The sequence below is a fragment of the Leptonotus elevatus genome, chromosome 20 (assembly GCF_054856555.1).
Source record: "Leptonotus elevatus isolate MCC_2025b chromosome 20, RoL_Lele_1.0, whole genome shotgun sequence".
In the NCBI taxonomy this organism is placed as follows: Eukaryota; Metazoa; Chordata; class Actinopteri; order Syngnathiformes; family Syngnathidae; genus Leptonotus; species Leptonotus elevatus.
The window spans coordinates 6,461,682-6,480,496 of record NC_141258.1 but is presented as its reverse complement, the minus strand read 5'-3'; the positions used below and the strand labels follow the sequence as shown (position 1 = coordinate 6,480,496).

The window sequence follows — 18,815 nt, the reverse complement described above, 5'->3', positions numbered from 1 at the left end:
TTAGAAACTGCAATTTACTTCGCCATCATGCAAATGTGTTTCGTGCTACCACCGCAGTAGCGGCCCCCACCGCACATAAAAGGCGGCTTTCATTATTAGGAAACTGGGTGTGCTTTGTAACGCTGGCAGTATTTTGCAACATGGCAACAATAACAGAGAGAGGAAACCAGACCTTAAGCGGTGTTTCCTTTCGATGAAATACGACAGCAGAGAACAAATGTTGCTGGGGTTATTTTTGGGTCCTAGCAAACAGTGGCGGTATCTTATCCCTTTTATTTAATAACCATATTATGCAAATACGGGTTGATTTGTGTAATTTGGAAGGATTAGTGTGTTTGAAGAAGGGGTGGAGATGTGCTTTGCTACTGTGGGCCGTGCTACATTCATGAAAATAAACATTATTTATTGCAATGTGATGGATCAGGATCATTTAGGGTGAAATACTTTGCCGCCTTATATCCTCTGTTTTTAGTAATGAATCACAACAGAATACCAGCGCCAGCATTGCTACGATAGCATTAGCGCTGTAAACAAGGCAATGTTAGCCACGTCTGCTACGTTGGACCTCATTACTTCCTACCGCCGCTTCACAAAGTGCTTCCATGGTTAAAATAGACAATCCAAAACCGGTATTCAGTTTTGTTTCTTTTTTTGAAAGCAACGCATGGTTAAATATAGCGTACGTGTAAACGGAGAGGCTTTTCTTAACACACACATAAACACACACGCTGTCATACGCTCTTTTGTTAGCCACTCAATCAGCGTAACCACCGAGAGGGCCGGCTCCTCTCTCGCTACCACTTGACTGCTGCGCGGCGCGAGATAAGCCGAGCGAGCGCGGCCGTGTGACCAGTAAACCTCATGGCGGCTCAGCATAGCGGCATACGGCAAAGCGGTTAAGTTGATTATATAGAGTTGTAGGTTTCCTCGGGGCGGGCGGGCACGGGGCACGAGGGAGCAAGGGATCTCTCGGTTGGGGAAGAAAATGGAAGCGGCACGAGACAGGGGAGCTCGAACTTTTTGGGTTCCAGGGGAGCATTTTTCAAACAGTCGTTCGTAATTCTAACAATTAAATAGAACTAATAAATGCTATAAGAATTGTTGTCTGTCAGCCGTTGTTGTTCCCAGCACATCCCTGGTTACAACACAATCGAGGTGACAAAATGAATCATTAAATTGCTGATAATCGAATATCAAATTCATCGACTACTTTTTCATAATCGTTTAATAGCATTCTTCAGCTTGCAATTGTGAAAATCCAAATAATGCTAAATAAAATTGTGTCCGATTAATCGATTGAATAGTCGACAGAATAAACGGTTCTAAAAATTGTAATCATCGAGCAATCGTTTGGAGCCATTTTTTTAAATTGATCAAATCCTCTGATCTCAGCATATCAATAGTGATTGTTCACTGATTTCTGTGGTCCTTCATGAAAAAAGATTGATTGTCTTTTGTTTGATCAAAATCAGACATTTGACCGAACAGGTAACATAGCACATCAACCCCTCCCCCCCCCCTTTTTTTTTAAATCACTATAGGAATACAAAGTACAAAATAAACACCATCACTGTTTAATAATCAATAATCAGGGGGAAAATGCTTTTGTAAAACACTTTAAAATGAAAAATGCAAAATTAAAATAAATCCAATTAGTCGATTAATCGATTGAATAATCGATTCTAAAAATATTTGATAGTGACAGCACTACTCTATATGTAAGCACGACATAATAAATATTGCTAATTTTTAGCGATTCACCATTACCAGCATCATTATTCATAAATAAGAACCTACCTCTCACATCAAAATATCGTGTGATTATGTATTCCTTTTCATACCGTAACTGAAATATCTTGTGCAGAAAACACGCAAAGACGCTTCATGCACTCCATCATCCTCAGCTTTTTGTAATTCCAACTTTATCGGTTCAAATGACATCAACACACGAGCGTTAACGGAGGCTGTCATTGCGGTGTTGACGTGCGCTCAGCAATTGTTCGACTTCAATGCCTTGGACGACGCGGCCCCATACTCAGCTCTTTTGCCAGACGGCTGAATTTTTTGGCACGGGCAGAGGGCGGGCGGCCGCCATTGTTGCCTCCTTTGCTGGAATAATCGGGCACCTGCATTGTGCTGATGATGGCATTTGCCGTACACGAGCGCGCGCCTGTGACTGTGCGATAGCGGCGGACTGTAACAAAGTACCTTATGCGGCTTTATGACAAGCTGGACTTGAAACGTGAAACGTGAAGGCTCACTTAGGAATGATGTTGCCGTCACGGGGGGGTCTATTCCTTGGCGGCACGTGGCTCGATAACATCATTGATTGTTTGCGCTCTTGTATCGACGGCCGGGTTTTAATTTGCTCTCGTCTACCTGGATACGGGGGAACGGGTCCGAGCGGGACACATGCGCGCTCCTCTTATCGCGCCAGTTGTGTCGCTCACATGGTGATCATTACTGGCAGGAAGTGCTCGGCCACGTGTAGGCGAGTTGATGTTCATCACCTCGAGGTATAGATTAGAAAAGACGTCAGCAACGCAAGGACTCCCAGGAGTGTGCGCTGTGTCATTGTGTGTGTGTGTGTGTGTGTGCGCACATGAGTTGGAGAGCAATCCTTTGCGTCCAAACTGATTAGCCAGATGCGATATTGACCCATTCCCAAATTGGAATCTGTAAACCTGCTGAGGGAGGATTACTGCATACGCCCGGGAGGATTCACATTGTTGGGTTAATTCCCTTTTATGTATTTTTTTTCATGGACACTTTTTTTCGAAGTCATGACTGATTGTGGAATGTCGTGTTCGCCTACCGTGATTGAGCCAAAGTGCATGTTTTACATCAGAAATTCTCTCGGCCAACAAAAATGTCGAGAAAAGGCAAGAGATTAATTTTGGGACCTTCTGAAATCTCGTTGAAGAGCATTTCTTTGTTCTTCTTGTCAATATACATCGCTGGCATCGGTAGATGAACAAAGACATGATTTGTCGTTGAATAAATAAAAAAATGTTTAATGCTAATTTAGCTCAAGTTTCAGTTACTGTGCGATTTAGGCCGACCACACACCACAACAAAAATGAAGGGAACAAAACTAAAACTAAAATCGAAAATAATTTTCCTTCAAGAAATGTAATAAAAACCAACATGCCTTTAAAAAAAAAACTACTAAACTAACTAAAAGTAACGCTAATTATCGCAAGCATGTCCTTTGTTTTCAAAACATAAATATATAATAAAAATTTAACTAAAATTAATTCCCCCCCCAAAAAAAAACTGCTCTAGAAAGTAATTAAAACAAAATAAAATTAAAAACAAACAAAAATGTTAACGAAATAAAAACTAACTATCATAAAAATCCCAAACTATTATAAACCTGAGACATGCCGAAAGGGACTCAAGTCAACCATTGCAAAACTGCAAACCTTTAAGACGTTTTGAGTGTCCGTTATTATTTTTTGTTGAACCATAAAGACATGGCGAGATTGTCAAGGAAGAAGCAGTTGGCCATTGATTGCACCTGGGCACCTGTGTTTTTCGACGACGAAGACTCTCCCCGCATTCCTTTAATTTTCACTAAAGCAACCCTCTTCGCTCCGGGCTGCTTTACTGGATTTTGACTGATTTTGAAAGGTCCACAGAATATTGTGTTATATTGCTATATGGAACCTACCAAAAGAAAGATTAGTCTCTTCTTTCATCAGGAAAAAAAAAAGTATATTTGTATGTTTCCATTTTGCACCAATTAGCATTAGAATATAGCTATAAAGTTGCATCATTATTCAAAAATCTGTTTAGAACTGTGGGTAAATCAGCTTGTTTGCGACATGGCCCTGGTTGATCTGCTGCCACCCGCTGGCCGTTTTTTGTAATTACTACCATTGCTTTCACCCATTCGCTGCATTTCAGAAGCTGTATCAAAGCCTTCTATATGCTCGAGCATTAAAAAACAAAACAAAAAACAACTTATAAATACGTCTTTGGGACACTTAAAACTATAAGAAATAAATAGAACATATTTATTCGTTTTTGGGAGCAAATGAGTTAATGTTTACATGATTTCTGACTATCAACATTTTTTCCCGCAGTTGCCACATTTGATCTTATTACACCGCTAATATGCAAATATGTCCCTCCCTAATTTGCCGTGCACACTATTTGGTGCTATTCTAATTATAACTTTAATCGAGGCTTTTTGTATTATGAGATGCAGTTTTCTGCTTACTCGCTCGGCGTTATTATTACAACTTCGTTCCACTTTAATGCCTCCGCATAGGATTGTGCTCAGCGGGGGGGTTTTGTGTCTTGCGTTGCGACTTCCGAGTGTTTTGCAAAATAGCCAAGTTGAGGTCAAGGCGAGAGAGGAAGTGAAGACATTGCGACTATTACCGCTAATGCTCGCCGGCAACTTTTGTTGACGTCTTTCTCTATATTGCCTATACGTACTGTATTGTGTCACTAAGTTTTTTGCGGAAGGCTTGCGTAAAGCCGTTTCACAACAAGTACACGTAATCAGATAAACACCAGCTGGTGATAACTAATAACACAGTCATGTTTCGGATTGATGATGATGACGGGTAAGAGTGATGAAGCTCGCGCATATATCTCCTCCTTTTCAAATGTTGACGTGACCTTTGTCATTGTTTACCAGCACATTAGAAAAAAAGTCAACAACTTCTTATCAGCTAAATGGCCCTCAATATTACCTTATCAACAGCCTGTTGTACGCAGAGAATGCTGCAATTAAGATAATGTTTTACTTGTGTGTGTGTGTGATTGTGCCATCGACTATTTTGGGATCCAGGAGGGGAAAAAAAGCCTTCCACGTACGAAGAGAGGAAAGCGTATCCAACTAGGTTACCGTCTTGTTGCTAGCTCAGTCGCGTAGAAACTTTGCATAGCAGATCAACACAGACTTGAAAGCACACATTTCTGGTTACATGTGGTCTAGACAGTCCGGCTCTTAGCTGCGCGCTAAAATATTCTCTATTTACTCGGCGCAAACACTGACAAAGGGATCTTGCATTTTTATGACATGGTGAAAAACACGTGTCATATGATTGTCGTTTTCAGTTTAATGCCACAATGAATCACTTTAAAATTCAGTTTTGAAACTAACAAGACAAGTGGTTTTCTTGTTGTTATGCTAAATGTTATAATCAGTAATTATTATTATTTTAAACGGCCAGCGGGTGGCAGCAGAGTATAAGAGATCAACCAGAGCCATGTTGCAAAAAAAGCTCTTTTCCCCAGTGTTTTAAACAGATTTCTGAATAACTTAGCTATATTCTAATGATAATTGCTGCAAAACAGAAACAGATACAAACATACTTTTGTCCTGATGAAAGAAGAGACTCTAATCTTTCTTTTGGTAGGTTCCATGTTTTTATAGCAATAGAACAGGATATTCTGTGGGTCTTGCAAAATCAGTCAAAATCCAGTAAAACGGCCGGCAGCGAAGGGGATTGCGTCAATGAAAATGGCAGGGAGTGAATGAGTTAAGAGCGCCTCATTGTTGGACATGAGTGTGCGCATGTCAAGGTGAGAAAGGTAAAAGTAACAGAAGGGCCGGAATTTTTTTTTTTGCTTTTTTTAAATTCTGACTCGACAGCAAGTGCATGGCCTCTTTAGAGTGCCTCGTTGTTGCCCGCAACATCCCGGATGGGATTTACAGTATTCCAGCCACCAGAGAATTTAAAAGGATATACATTCATAACTTAAACATGTTGTTATCTGTAGGCATAAGAAAGATGCAAGATGAAGTAGCATCCATTTTTCCATGTTGTCGTAGAAGTATTTGATTGGCAGTTATTACCGTACATTTTATATGATCTATTATAAGCATGGAATGATTTTTTTTTTTTTAGGATGATCATGCACTTAATGTACTGCACCAATAACAGATTAATTAAATTGAGGAAAATAATAATTGGCTATGACAAGCCAGTCCTCATTTTCTACATTTTACTGTTGCGGGTTTAGTCCAAATGGTCAAAATGTGTTTGGACTGAACATGCAACACTGAACATGTGAAACAGAAATATGCAAAAACCTGCGTGGACGCATGCACTGTATATGAACTGCTTTTATTTCTTCAAGGCCCATTGGCAGCTCGGGCAGCAAATAATGTGTTCAGCTGGCATATATTCAGACGACCGCGTCACATGATGCACCGCTTGAGAAAAGCCATACTTTCGCCATGGCCGGCTGACGTTTTTGTTAGGCCTGACATTGTAACATATTATGTTTTTTTCTGACCGCCGCCCGCTCCTTTCATAGCTGAGTGGGAGAAGTAATGTAGTTCAGAGGGGGCATGTAAGGTGGAACAATGACTCCAAAATATTGAATAAGGAGTGAAAGGGAGTCGGGGTGTGAATGACAATAGGCCAGAGTTGGGGGTCAGGACTGATGGTTTGGAGGGAGGGGTCCAGATTGATGATAGATCTGCGCTGGTTAAATATTATCAGGGCTCTTTCTCGCGTTTCGGCCCCCCTCCTGTCGTGGTAACGCGGAGAGAATGGCTAAGACGCTGATCATTATCTGCCCTTCGGAGCCATTCACTTTTCGCATTAGCCTATTTACTTACTATTGAGACACTCCCCCTCTCGATGGGTTCACAACACAGATGGTTTGGGTCGCCATAGTGACTGCGCAGCTTTATTTCTTGTCAGCCCAGAGCCCCTGTGTGTTTCTTTTCACTTTGTACTCTGGGAAGTTTCGCCACAGATGGAATTCTGACGCGATAGGCCAGCAAAGAAAACATTGATACCCGTTCCGCATTTTTACGAGTTTGCCTTCATGTGACAGCGACACTTGCAAAGTTATGACACTGTTTTACTTTGTGTATATCTTTCATTATTTATATTTTTATTACAGCTGCCAAATGCTCAAACTTACTCTTAAATCGCTATTTATCTTTTAGCGCACAAACTGACCATAAAAAAAATTTGCGATATGGAGTAATTGCTGTCATTTCAGCTCAAAAACCTCCAAACTAGCTTAAAAGTTAGCATCTATCCATTAGCGCTCTCTGCAGCTAGCCATGCTAAATGCCACACTCTTAGTTTTCACTTAAATATGTTTCTTTTTCCACTAAGTAGCAATAAGGCCTGTGTCCAAATTCACAACACGCACTTACTCATGAATGGAGTCCGGTCAATGCGCTACCGACAAGCCGCATTGCCAATCCATTCATATGTAAGTCCGCGCGCGCTGTCGAGTCGCGCCAGGCGTGACGTCATGCAGCCGACAAATTCGACCTTCGGAGGACCCAGCCTTGTGAATTTGGACACAAGTATGGAGTAGTAGCTGTTATTCCTGAAAAAAAAAAAAACGTTAGCATCTATTTTTTAATGCTCTCCTCACCTAACCACGCTAACCCGAACTCATAGTTGTCATTTAAACAAATGTTTATTGTTTCACTAAGTAGAGATATGGAGTAGTTGCTACCATCTCTGCTCAAAAACCAGCAAATGAGCATAAGAGTTAGCACCAATCTATTAGCACTCTCCTTGGCTAACCATGCTAACCTGCGCTCGTAATTTTCACTTAAACTATTATATTGTTTGCTTCTAGTTGTCAGTCATGACTAGCTGCTTGCTTTATTTTATTTATAGCCTAGCTGGCTAGCATACCACAGGCCCATTTCTTGTTGCTTCTACGTTAGCATATCTCAAATTATGATGCCTTCAATAAGGGCCGTTTTGATTTGCTTTCAATTTCCCGCAATGCTATTATGAAGAGGGAAACCAACCTCTCCAATCTGCGCTGAAAAGAGCTGAGTGAGTCAAAAATTATAGCGTGCCGTGTAAAAGTGGCACATGCCGTCAATGGAAATGTAATCGAAAACGGCAGCTCAATCATAACCTCTTATGTTGTCATCCTAACTTGACCAGATGGACAAACAAACACACAAAGTAAGGCAGTCCGCAATTTATTTTTTCACTGGAACATTTCAGCCTTGGCGGACGTCCGTTGTAATTTATAGCTTGCGTCGAGCTTCGTATTTTTGAAATGGAGACGCCGCATGCAATAATGTCAGAGAAGACTGATTCCGCAGATAAAATGTTGCCCTTGGCAATGGGCTAAGGTATGCGCAACATTGTTGAGCAACGGCACATCAGTCATCTGGTGCTGACAGAAGTGGATGCACATTTTGACACAATACGCCACATGTTGACGACCACTTTCCACTTCCTTATTCTTCTTTGAATTAGTTCCTGTATTAAGCGCTATTGCTACACGGTCAGAAGTACGGGGTACGTTTCGGTCAAATTACATACTATTCGTCTGTCCCCACATCTTCTGCCATTTTCATTATGAAGCAATTTCAGATTAAAAAAAATAATAATCTGATTTAACTGTCTGAGAAGCAGAGGTGGCAAATCCAGGTCCAGAAAGTAAAAACCCTGCCACAGTTTGGCTTTTGCCCCAGGTGCTAGCTAGCTAGCTCCCTAGCTAGCTCCCATGGTGCTCGTTTGCCTGCTAGGGAGCTAGCTAGCTTGCTCGCTAGCATCAGGGGCTAAAGCCAAATTGTGGCAGGGTTTTTTACTTTCTGGGCCTGGATTTACCACCTCTGCTGAGAAGTGTTGTAAAACTCTCTTCCCTTACTTTGCGGGAGCCGTGCAGCATTATGTAGCCTCAAGATTTGAAAATCTGGAAGCTTTTTTAGACAATAACGGGTAAATGTAAGTTAGAGACAGTTGAGTAAGCCTTCTATTGACAAGCCATTTACCCTTAAACAATAATGTTTAAGTGAGAGTGTATGATAAAGAAGAATAAAAGCTATATTCCTGTTGCGGTGTCTGTGCAAGTCTCTGAGATGACCTTCGCACACACCAAAGAGGGTGAACTCTTTCATATGCAACCAACAACAACAATACACGCACACAGAACAGTTACGGAAAGAAAAAGGCTCGCTGCTCCATCTACACTCTCAATGCCCCTTTTCTTTTGAAATGCTGATCACTCCTCCTCCCTCCCTCACCGTCATCACTCTGCTACCTTCTCTTTTTAAAGTGGCAGGCAGAGTCATCCATTCCATTAATTCTGCTCCTGCTGGCCTCCCCCAGGTTAGAATGAGGCGGAGTCCCGAACCGACCCCCCCCTACCCACAACCTCCCTGGAAGATGCAGGGCCACAGGGGCCACAGTGGCGACGATGGCGGGGGCATTTGTCATGCTCCCAGCCGTGGCGGTCTGTCGCTCACCCCCACCCGAGGGGCCTTTGTTTTCCTCACATCCCCGCTTTGCTGGCTAAGCAAAGGGGCTTTCAGATGTCATTAACGTTTGAACCAGCTTTGCATTTTGGGGACTTTTGACACACACTCTGGAATATATATATATATATATATATATATATATATATATCAGGGGCACCACTTAAGTAGAGGTCACACACAGAGTTGTTGTAATGCGTTGGGCTGGGCATATCTTGACTGAGAGCAATCCACTTAAAGTTAACCGCAGAGAATCCGACTCCCCCACCCCCCCTGCCCCCCACCAGCCCACCGTCGTGTCTGATATCCACTCCATGACACCCTGAGCATCACACAACGTCTGTTTGGGAAGCAAGAAATCCACTGCTTGGAGAGTGAAAGTGGTGATGGAAGAGAGTATAGGGAAGGGAGTTTGTGTGCTTATGGAGATTTCTGTCAGTGTGAATGGACACCGATTTCTGATATCACTTACTCGGGTTGAACAACTTTTGATTTGACGCTACTGTTGAGTCAACCTCGGTTGAGGCTATTTGTTAGCTAACATTAGCATCTGCCTTTTCAGTTGTCTGTTCATAGCACCTTGGCGTTGTTATTTGAGGATAGATTTGTAGATTTTGCAAGTGACCATGCTAACCGGTATTGATGGTTTTCATTTATCACATTTCATGTAAATGTACAAAAATACAATTTCAGTCGCGATGACGTGCTAATTTGTGAGAGTGTTTTCTGGCAGATTTTGTAATTGCGAATTCACCCCACAGTTCACCCACTTGCTTCAGCTCACTCTTTATCGAGTAAGTACATCTTTCTTCAGACCAACGTGAACTTCAAACTAAACTGTCACTTTTTGCGGGTTTTTAGCCAACTCACTCGATACCTTTCGAGAGACTTGGGAGGGAAGTTTGTCAAGTCTGAGAGAATGGAAACTCGGAATACATCAGAGAAAGCTTCCACTGCAAACTGTGCACGTCAACTGAGTGTTTTATGAGTCAGGGAAGGTCGGATAGATTTCCAGGCTTCATCCATTCCAGTCTTCCTGCACTTCATACGCATACGTTTGAAAATATCTGCGTTGGTTATGACTTAAACGTGTGTCGCGCACTCAATGTGAACATTCTGGTTATTTTTTGTTATTTTTCTTCTGATCCCTTCTCTGGCCCTTTTGTCGTTCCAAAGGGAATTTGCCACGTATGTTCGCATGTAAACTTGCCTGACAGCTAAAGAGGGTCCATTCCAAGTCCTGCGTGACCCGAGATATCCTTCCTCCAGGGATACATCCATAACAATTTTCTATTTGATTTGCTGAGTGATGGTCTCCTAATGATCATCGGCAAGATGGACTGACTAACTCAAGGCTGCAGAGTGTGGAAGATTACAAGCAATACAATAAGCTATACCCCCCCCCCCCCCCCCGCCCCCACCTCACTTCGCTGAGGTATTTCCAGAATGCCGCCGGCCCTGATGGATTTATGACCGAGCCATACTTTGGTAAACACCGATGGTGGGCAGCTTTGTCCTCCTCCGGTGTGATAGAGTGAAGGTCCCCATAAAAACTTGCAAAACCAGGTTACGGTCTCCACAGAGCGGGGCTAAACAATAAAAGGCTTTATGGGCAGATATAGGCCTGTACCATAAATGCTGGAATCTGCTGTTGGGGGGGACATTAAATGGATAATGACAGGGAGGAGCTCTAAAAAGATCCCTGCAGTCACTAAGAGGGTCTTTTCAGAAAGGACGCATAGGAAATTATGGCAAAGAGGTCCGTGGAGTATCTTGGCTACTTGTTCTCACGTTGCACGGCCGGGCCCCTCATTACACGGGTAGCACAGCTGTTGGGTTTGGCCGGTGCGCAAAAATCAGTTGTGTAAACAAACAACGTACAGTATACGCAGGAAAATCAGCACACGGCGACAGGAGTCCCATATAGACTGTCAAGTAAATACGCTTCTCACACACACACACATACAGGCCATAAGGAATGCAGTAATGGCGTACTCTGGCGAGTGCTACAAGCATGCTAATGCTAGGCGCTGATCATAAAGTCAACATGCTGCGAGGCACAGGGTGACACAAGCCAAGAGATTTACGCAGGTGAAAACACATAACTTACTGACAACTGGACTCAAAGTGGCTTCTTTTTTTTTTTTTTCTCCAAATGACATCGTTATCAATTCCATCTTTACTGACAGCACTTGCCGGAAAACGGAGGGCATGTCCATGCGTGTTAAGTACACACTTTCGGCACGCACGGCTCAGTCACAACCAAAACAACAATGGTGGACTGCCGTGTTGTTTTAGCATTCGTGCTTATACTGAATCCTTGAAGAATATGTTCAGTCCATTTTTAGCTGGCAATTATAAAGCAAAAAAAAAAAAAAATGAAAGAGTGACTCATTCATTTATTTGTTCGACTGAGTTGAAACCATTGCGATCATACGGTGGTTAAAGTGTATTTTCCATGTCAGGCGTAAAACACAAAACGGATCAAAATAACACTTTCAACTTGTTTGTCCTTGATATGATACAGCTGATGAATCTGTGCACTGATTGTGCCAGCTAATAAGCTAACATAGCTTTTTGATAATGCTCATTACCAGACGACATCAGTTTGCGCTGATACTGTACTGAGTACTCAGACTCGTTAACATGCTCCGATACTACACACCAATACTTTAAAGATGGCAGATGGCAATAGGTTTAGGTGACAGAATCAGTCCACTTTGAAATATATTCGAGATACGTATATGACTTTTATTGGAGAAATATATCTTAGAAGGAAATAGCACATTTCGAACCAAACCGAATCGAATCGTTCCACTTTCAAATCGAACCGTCCTTGAATCTTTTCCACCCCACATATTGAAAACCATATTGATTTGCTTCACCGTCTTCTGACCAGATATGCATAATACAGTGTTTGTTCACCAAGTATGGAAAACGTTACCAAAAACAGTTTTTACTCGGGTCGTTCTGATGTAAACGTCCCTGGACGTTCACCAAGAAATGTTCTGAACGACTTCCTTTGCTACTTTTCTCTCCCGATGTTCCCCCCGCTGAGCTGCTTTATTAGGTCGCTGTGAAGATTTAGGGAAGATAGAAGGCTTTGCCAGGGCTTGCCCCAGCGTCTTTAGTACCTGGGCATGAGCCATCTGCAGGCACATGTGCAGGAGAGCTCAGCGGGAGGTGCGGCGCGAGGGCCCCCGTCCGTCCGTGTCTGTGTCGTAGACACCAAATCAGACAGGAAGTCCCAAATTAGTCCACGGTGTTTAGTCTAATCAAGTGTTGACTCGTTTGTTGGACCTGGTCCGATTTGAAGGTCTCGACTGATGACTTTGACATGACTTCTCTTCTGGTTTTTGTTCAATTTGATTTAAACATCGACTGGAATAAAGTGTTCATTGACATGAAGGGAGAAAAAGAATGCTTCGGCATGAGCCGAGGTACGCTCGGTCGCAGGTGTTGATCGAGCGCGTCCAGGATTTGCTGAACATTCGAAAACGATCTGCTCAGTCACCACCCTGCTCCAGCCAAGCAGCTCTTCCTCCACCATTTTTTTATCACGTACAATAATCCAAATGACATAATGACCTATTGTTTGTGTTAGCCTGACGGCTCATCTCCTCGGCAGAGGCACGGTTTCGGGAGCACCCGCACCCCCTTTACTGCTCCCTCACACCCCTGATTGGCCTGAAGAAAGGCAAGTGAGAGGGAGCAGTAAAAATAGTTTGACACCCTCAAGGTCCAGCCAGCAATCTCCTCTACAACCTTGCCCATAAAACTCTTTGAATCCTCTTCTAAAAATCCCACCGCCCCCTCCTCTCTCTCTCTCCATTCTCCACCCCCCCACCCCCTCCCTCACTCTGCACCGAACGCTCATTTTCAGCTTTGCTCCAGATCGCTTGCATAACCGCCGATCGTCTGCGAGCTTCGCATGTTGCGATTGAACTTTCTGCGCCGCTTCGCAGCTGAGGCTGACCGTTAATATCAAGTGAGCAGATCAAGACTTTAATCTCACACTATCAGACTTTGCTTCGAGCCAAAAATATGCCTGTTCAACATCTTAGGCATGATACTCATTGGAGGCTGGACCAAGACCAGCGACCTGCACTGCTGCTGCGATAACACCGGTTGAACCTCGTGTGACCCTTCTTTTCTCCATTTTGCAATTACTCAGTCATGAAGATGCAATACCTCGGTGGAGTCGCAGCTTTCACGTTAACGACTTCACCCATTTGATGTGAAACTCTTAAACGTCCATCTATTTTCTAGAAAAAAAACGTACCCCGTTCAGGAGAGATGGGAATTCCAGGTCCTCTCCGGACCTGGATTTCCCATCTCTGCCATTCAGGGTCACGGCCGAGGCTGGACTCCAGCTCAGGCGGACAAACACCATTAAAGGTCACCATTAAAGTGTCTTTCACACCGTTTCTGCAAAATTGGCGCGCCAAAGATAGATCAGGAATTATGGTGTTTCGTCGCCTGTATTTCACACAGATAATGTGGGCGAGTTCACACAGCTATGCCGCTTCCCGCAAACATAAAATGAGATATGTATCGACTTCGAGTCCGTGCCAGGAGCTGGTGTGATGTGTACAGTACATGTACAAAGCGGGATATATCAGTCCTGGCTGTTAAACTTCACACCATTGTTCCAACTTTTTCGCTATTCCCTTCCACGCACACACTATTCCACCTCTATTAGGCCTCTGGTACTTCCTACGAAGAAAATCAAATCCTAATTTAAAATCAGGATTAATGTTATACGAAAAAGCGGGCAGTGAACAATAAAGTTGTCTGGCTGGAGAGAAATGTTACTCCGGTGTTCAGGAAGTTTGTTCCTGATGATCTTTGGGGTCTGGAAGTCTCTGGGAATTAAAAGGTCTTGAAGTGTATCAAGGTCCAAGACCAGCCAGAGCTTTGTAGACCACAACTGTATGATATTAAAATCTCTTCTTAACCTCACATGAAGACATTGTAAAGATTTTAGGATCGGTGTGATGTCCACGTTTTATGGTACTATTAAGAGTACCAGTAAGAACTGAAGAAGCAGTTGCAGATTTTGCAAAAACCCAATTTGAATAGTCCAATTAGGCTATAACCCGTATCCCACTGCGGGGCGAAGGATTGCGAGTATCTGCAAAGGGAGCGAAGGTTGATTTCTTGTAGGGTGCGTTCAAAGTCGCAAACGTTCGCCGGGTGTTTGGTCAACAGTTTAAATGTTCTTTCTTGTAAAAAAAAAAAGAAAAAAAAAAAGAAGCTGTCGGACGACGAATAAAACTGTTGCCGAATGTCTAGCGGACATCGTTGCGACCTTGAACCCTGACAAACAGTGACGGAAAATCCATATCCACTACACTCGCAAACGTTTGCCGCTCAGCGGGGATACGAGCTTATGATTTTTGTACATTCCATTCCTGGATAGATCACACAAGACTGACGTTCAAAGCGAGAGTTTTGTGGATGAATTATACACAACTTCTCGTCGTATCGCCAACCAACGTTACGGTTTTGAGTATTTTTTAATCTTAGATTTTCCACTCTCTCTGGACTAAGCAAACAATTTCTATAGGTTTAATCCTCTATGCCCCCCCCCCCCCCCCCTTTGCCATAAGCGTCACGCCCCAGTCTGTTTTCTCTCAGCTTGTTCTGGTCTATCACAGTGGGTAGGATCTCCCCACCCCTTGGAAAATTAGCATCTTCTGACAGCCATTTTACCCCAACTGTTAATGCTGTCAAGGAATGCATGGCTTTGCTATCAGCGCAGGTGATGGGAGGGGTTGGTGGGGGGGGGGGGGGTTGTCGGCACAGCCCGGGCCTGCACACTGTGCTCTTATCACATTGGGTAAACACAGCCTGGGCCTGCATTGAATGAAGTGTCACAGAGGGTGGGGGCGGAGCAGATCGCACACAAACACACACACACACACACACACACCAAGCCCTCCATGCAGATAATCCTACTCCAAAGTGCTGTTGGTGAGAGCCAGCTGTGGTTCAGGTGGGTGGGGGGGATGGGGGGGTGGAGAAGGAGAGGCATTGTCGAGGTAATGGAATAGGTAACAGGGTGATTCAATCGCGCTGATAAAGCTCCATTTTAAGAACCTTTGCAGGCGTACGAGTGGATAATTTAAATCCAAATACGGAACCAATATTTCGTGTTTCCGCACGGACATTCATTGCTGACGGGACGGCAGAGCGCAGCTATAAACGCGGAAATGTGACGTGCCCGATGGCGTGCCGACCTGCTGCTGATGTACGTCCGTTGCTGGAGGTAACAACAACGCAACTTTAAATAACTTTAAAATGGCGTAGTTACTGTGGGAAATTTATAAAAAAAAAGAAAAGAAGGTGTGCCGTCAAGTCGAAACGACGTAGGTTGCGTACGACACAACTGGAGGACTCCCTGTACATCTGATCGCTAACAGGTGTGTGTGTTTTTGTCATACCGGAACTAGAACTACTTCCCCATTCTGTATCTTAAGAATCATGGGAAATGTAGTCCTACTCGCCTTATGCTGCGGTTGCCGTCAGACCCAAACGCAAGCTGAGCTTTTTTATTGCCGGCATATTTCCAAAGTTACAACGCAGGACCGGTTTAAACCTTGTTTAGAGCGCTTGAACTGTCACCCAAGATGTCATTTAGCGTTAGCTATAGCAAAAACACGAAAAACCGGTCACCAGATTGACTAGCAATGTAATTTGTTATAAATAGTTCCTGGTGATCATTTATTGTGTATTGGATTTTCATTGGAATTGTAGTGTTTTGGGTTTTAATTTTCAAAAGCGAGTCAACCGGCTACTATGAATGCTAATGAAGTCGCTGTCTTTTGTGCCGGATAACTGCTGATACGAATGAAGGCACACACGTTCTTATTTAGTGGCAAATGGCGACTCGGTACCGAGCGGGAAGTGCATCAGCGTCTTAGCAATGGGCGAAATTCAAGTTAACCCAAAATGGTGAAAACCAGTTTAGCGCCACGATTCGGCACTTCGTAACTCTCAATCTGCACAAATAATTCCCCTGAACTCAATTTACAAGAATGCTTTTTATTAAGGGCGACCGTTTGACCCCGTTTGAGATTATGTCTGCGTTCCTATGGGGAAAAAAAAATGCTTTTCCCAACTCGAACAAAGGAAATTAGTCTCTGCGTGTTGCACTTTGATCGCTTTGGCACATGTCTCCTCGCCGCAAAGCCGCGAGTTTGCATAACAAGTGGCAACAATGCTGTATGGAATGCTGCAATGTCGAGGAGGAGCGACGCCGGTTTCAGGGATGTGACGCAACAGACAACAGCTGGATTTGACCCAAGTTGTAATTACTGTGAGAAAACCCCCCGAGCGAGCGTCGGTCACCTTGACTCTGGATGCGAAATGCTCGCCTGGGCAGGGAGTTGCCTCTCACTCTAGGAAAAAAAAAAAAAAAAAAGCCAAAGTGTAATAGTGTTGCATTGAGTGCTCAAGGTGGGAAACCTTGAATAATGGTGAGACGGGGAGCGAGCCCGAATCCAAGTCATCCTGCGGGTCACCAGGAGGTGAGGCTGCCTACTTGCCGGGGTTCAGGAAAAGTTCAGCTGCATAGCATTAGGCAAATGAGGGAGACAGGGGGAGAAAAATGTGAGGGTTGGGAGTGACGAGAGGATGGTAAGGGGGGGGATGACCGGGTCAAACGAGATGCAAGTGGGGGGGGGGGACTAGGATGGGAAATATGTTGGAAAGTATCACAGCACATGTTTTTAGAACTTAAAGCAGAGTGAAAGGAGGCCGCTTTCACGGTGGTGCCTCTCTCGGGATGGTCTGCGAAGAAGCGTGCTGAGGTGCTGAATGGGTTAAACGGAGGAGGCGCAACGGATGAAAGCAGAAGAGGGGAGGGGGGGGGGGCTAGTGCGGGGGGGTGGAGCCTCAGCCCTCAGCTGCTGCGCCTTGTCACATTGCTGCAGAACACGATAGCGGCCACACGCTCCCTCCGTGCGGGCTCGTTCCTTCAGGACGCAAACGACGCGCTTTCGCTGAGGGGAAATCTTGCGCACGGTCGGACGTCGGGGTCGGATCGGATGCCGAATTGAGGGCTCGGTTTAGCAAAGCGCCGTGGACGTGTGAAACCAGGCTGGGGGGACGAACGCGGACTGTTCCAAAAAAAAAGAAAGAAAGAAAGAAAGAAAGAAGCTGCAGTCAGACGGGATTCCCTCGACTATTTTGCGTGCGCTTTCCGCTTTTGGATTTTAATCGGCGCATTTTTTTTTATTTTGCGCGTCCCCGTCCGCGTCCTCGTCGCAGCATGCAGATCGCTTCACATCGCGTGAAAACCAACACGGCAAATGTTCAAATGGATCTATCACTTTTGCTCTGATCCCGTTTGGTGTTCTTCTACCTCTCCCGGTGTGCGCACTAGTTTGATTTTTTTTTTTTTCATTTTTCATTTTGGTGCGCGGGATAGCGACCCCCGCCTGTTTGGCTCATATGATGTACGAAAGTGTGGACGTAGTGGGACTGAACCCCAGCCCGAATCCCTTTTTGATGATGGATTACTACAACCAGAGCAGAGGTTGTCTACTCCCGGAGAAAGGACTTGTGCCCGGGGCCCCTCATCCTTACAGCTCGTCGGTCAGAAACCAGCACTGGAACGGCTCCAATCACTGTAGGTACCCCTTCCTCGGAATACCTTTCACGTGATGGAATTTCATCTACAATCCCTTCTATTTAACCGTTTTTGCACAAATGCATCCTATATCACTAATCCACAGCTTCATATCTGCATTATAAATACTTGACCCACTTTCTTAGCTCCTCTTGTGCGCATCCACGTTGGGTTTTTTTTGTTTTGTTTTTTTCATTCTTGGTGCCACAAGGCACAATCTGTGCAAGTTTTAGGAGAATACTAGTTTTATTGAGACCTGGTGACATTGCATGGCGCTTTTTTTCTTTTTTAGCTGCAATGGAGTTTTATTGCAACAACAAAGTCTTTTTGGCAGCCCTTTAAGCGAGAGATGGCTCTGTTGTCTTTCACAGCTGAAGGAGTGTAAAAAGACAGGAATCTCCACAGGCTCTTAAGGGCCAATTTCCTCCTTGACTCCAGACTTTAGAAGCACATGACAAAGGGATTTTTGAGCAATAAAACCCCTCACGACCCGCTCAGTTTGCTACTATCTTGCTTTTGCTTAATATTGTGAATAACCCACCGTGTGCTTCAAGCTTAATAGTAATTATTGAATTGGCCCAGTAAACGGTTTTAGTGGCAGCATTGATTCGAACCATGTGAGCTCTCGGGTGAGAGCGTGTGGGGGTTTGGTCCAGGAAAAGACCTCTGATCCCTCGCTCCGCTCCACATTGTTTGGCTCCGCCGCGGAGTGGCTGCGTGTCGGTTCGATGTGGGCATTATAAGCCTCTGTTTGCCTCACCGGGTAATAAAAAATTTAGTGGGCGACTGGGGACTGGTGCTGCTGGTGGGTGTAGTGGAGGAAGCAGTGCAACATGCACCCGTGTCATCACGTGGCTGCGGGGCTTATTTAGATCACAAGGCCCACGAAACGAAACACGGCGCGTTTCTGTTTTCACCTTGCATCTTCAGCAGGAATTGCAAGCAGCCAGGTTCAAAAGGAGG

The 18,815-nt window shown here is 44.3% G+C and overlaps 1 protein-coding gene across 2 annotated transcripts in view; it reads left to right on the top strand.

Annotated features, from left to right (window-relative positions):
- The window catches only part of raraa (retinoic acid receptor, alpha a), a 164,653-nt gene that overhangs the window by 97,552 nt on the left and 48,286 nt on the right, over positions 1-18,815 (top strand). The window contains exon 1 of one of the 2 annotated variants that reach the window (XM_086064201.1): positions 17,146-17,852. The exons of the other annotated variant lie outside the window; for it this stretch is intronic. Coding sequence (XP_085920327.1) covers positions 17,675-17,852 — 178 coding nt within the window. The 5' untranslated portion in view covers positions 17,146-17,674. Of the gene's footprint in view, positions 1-17,145; positions 17,853-18,815 lie in introns of those variants that run through there. 2 annotated transcript variants of the gene reach the window in all.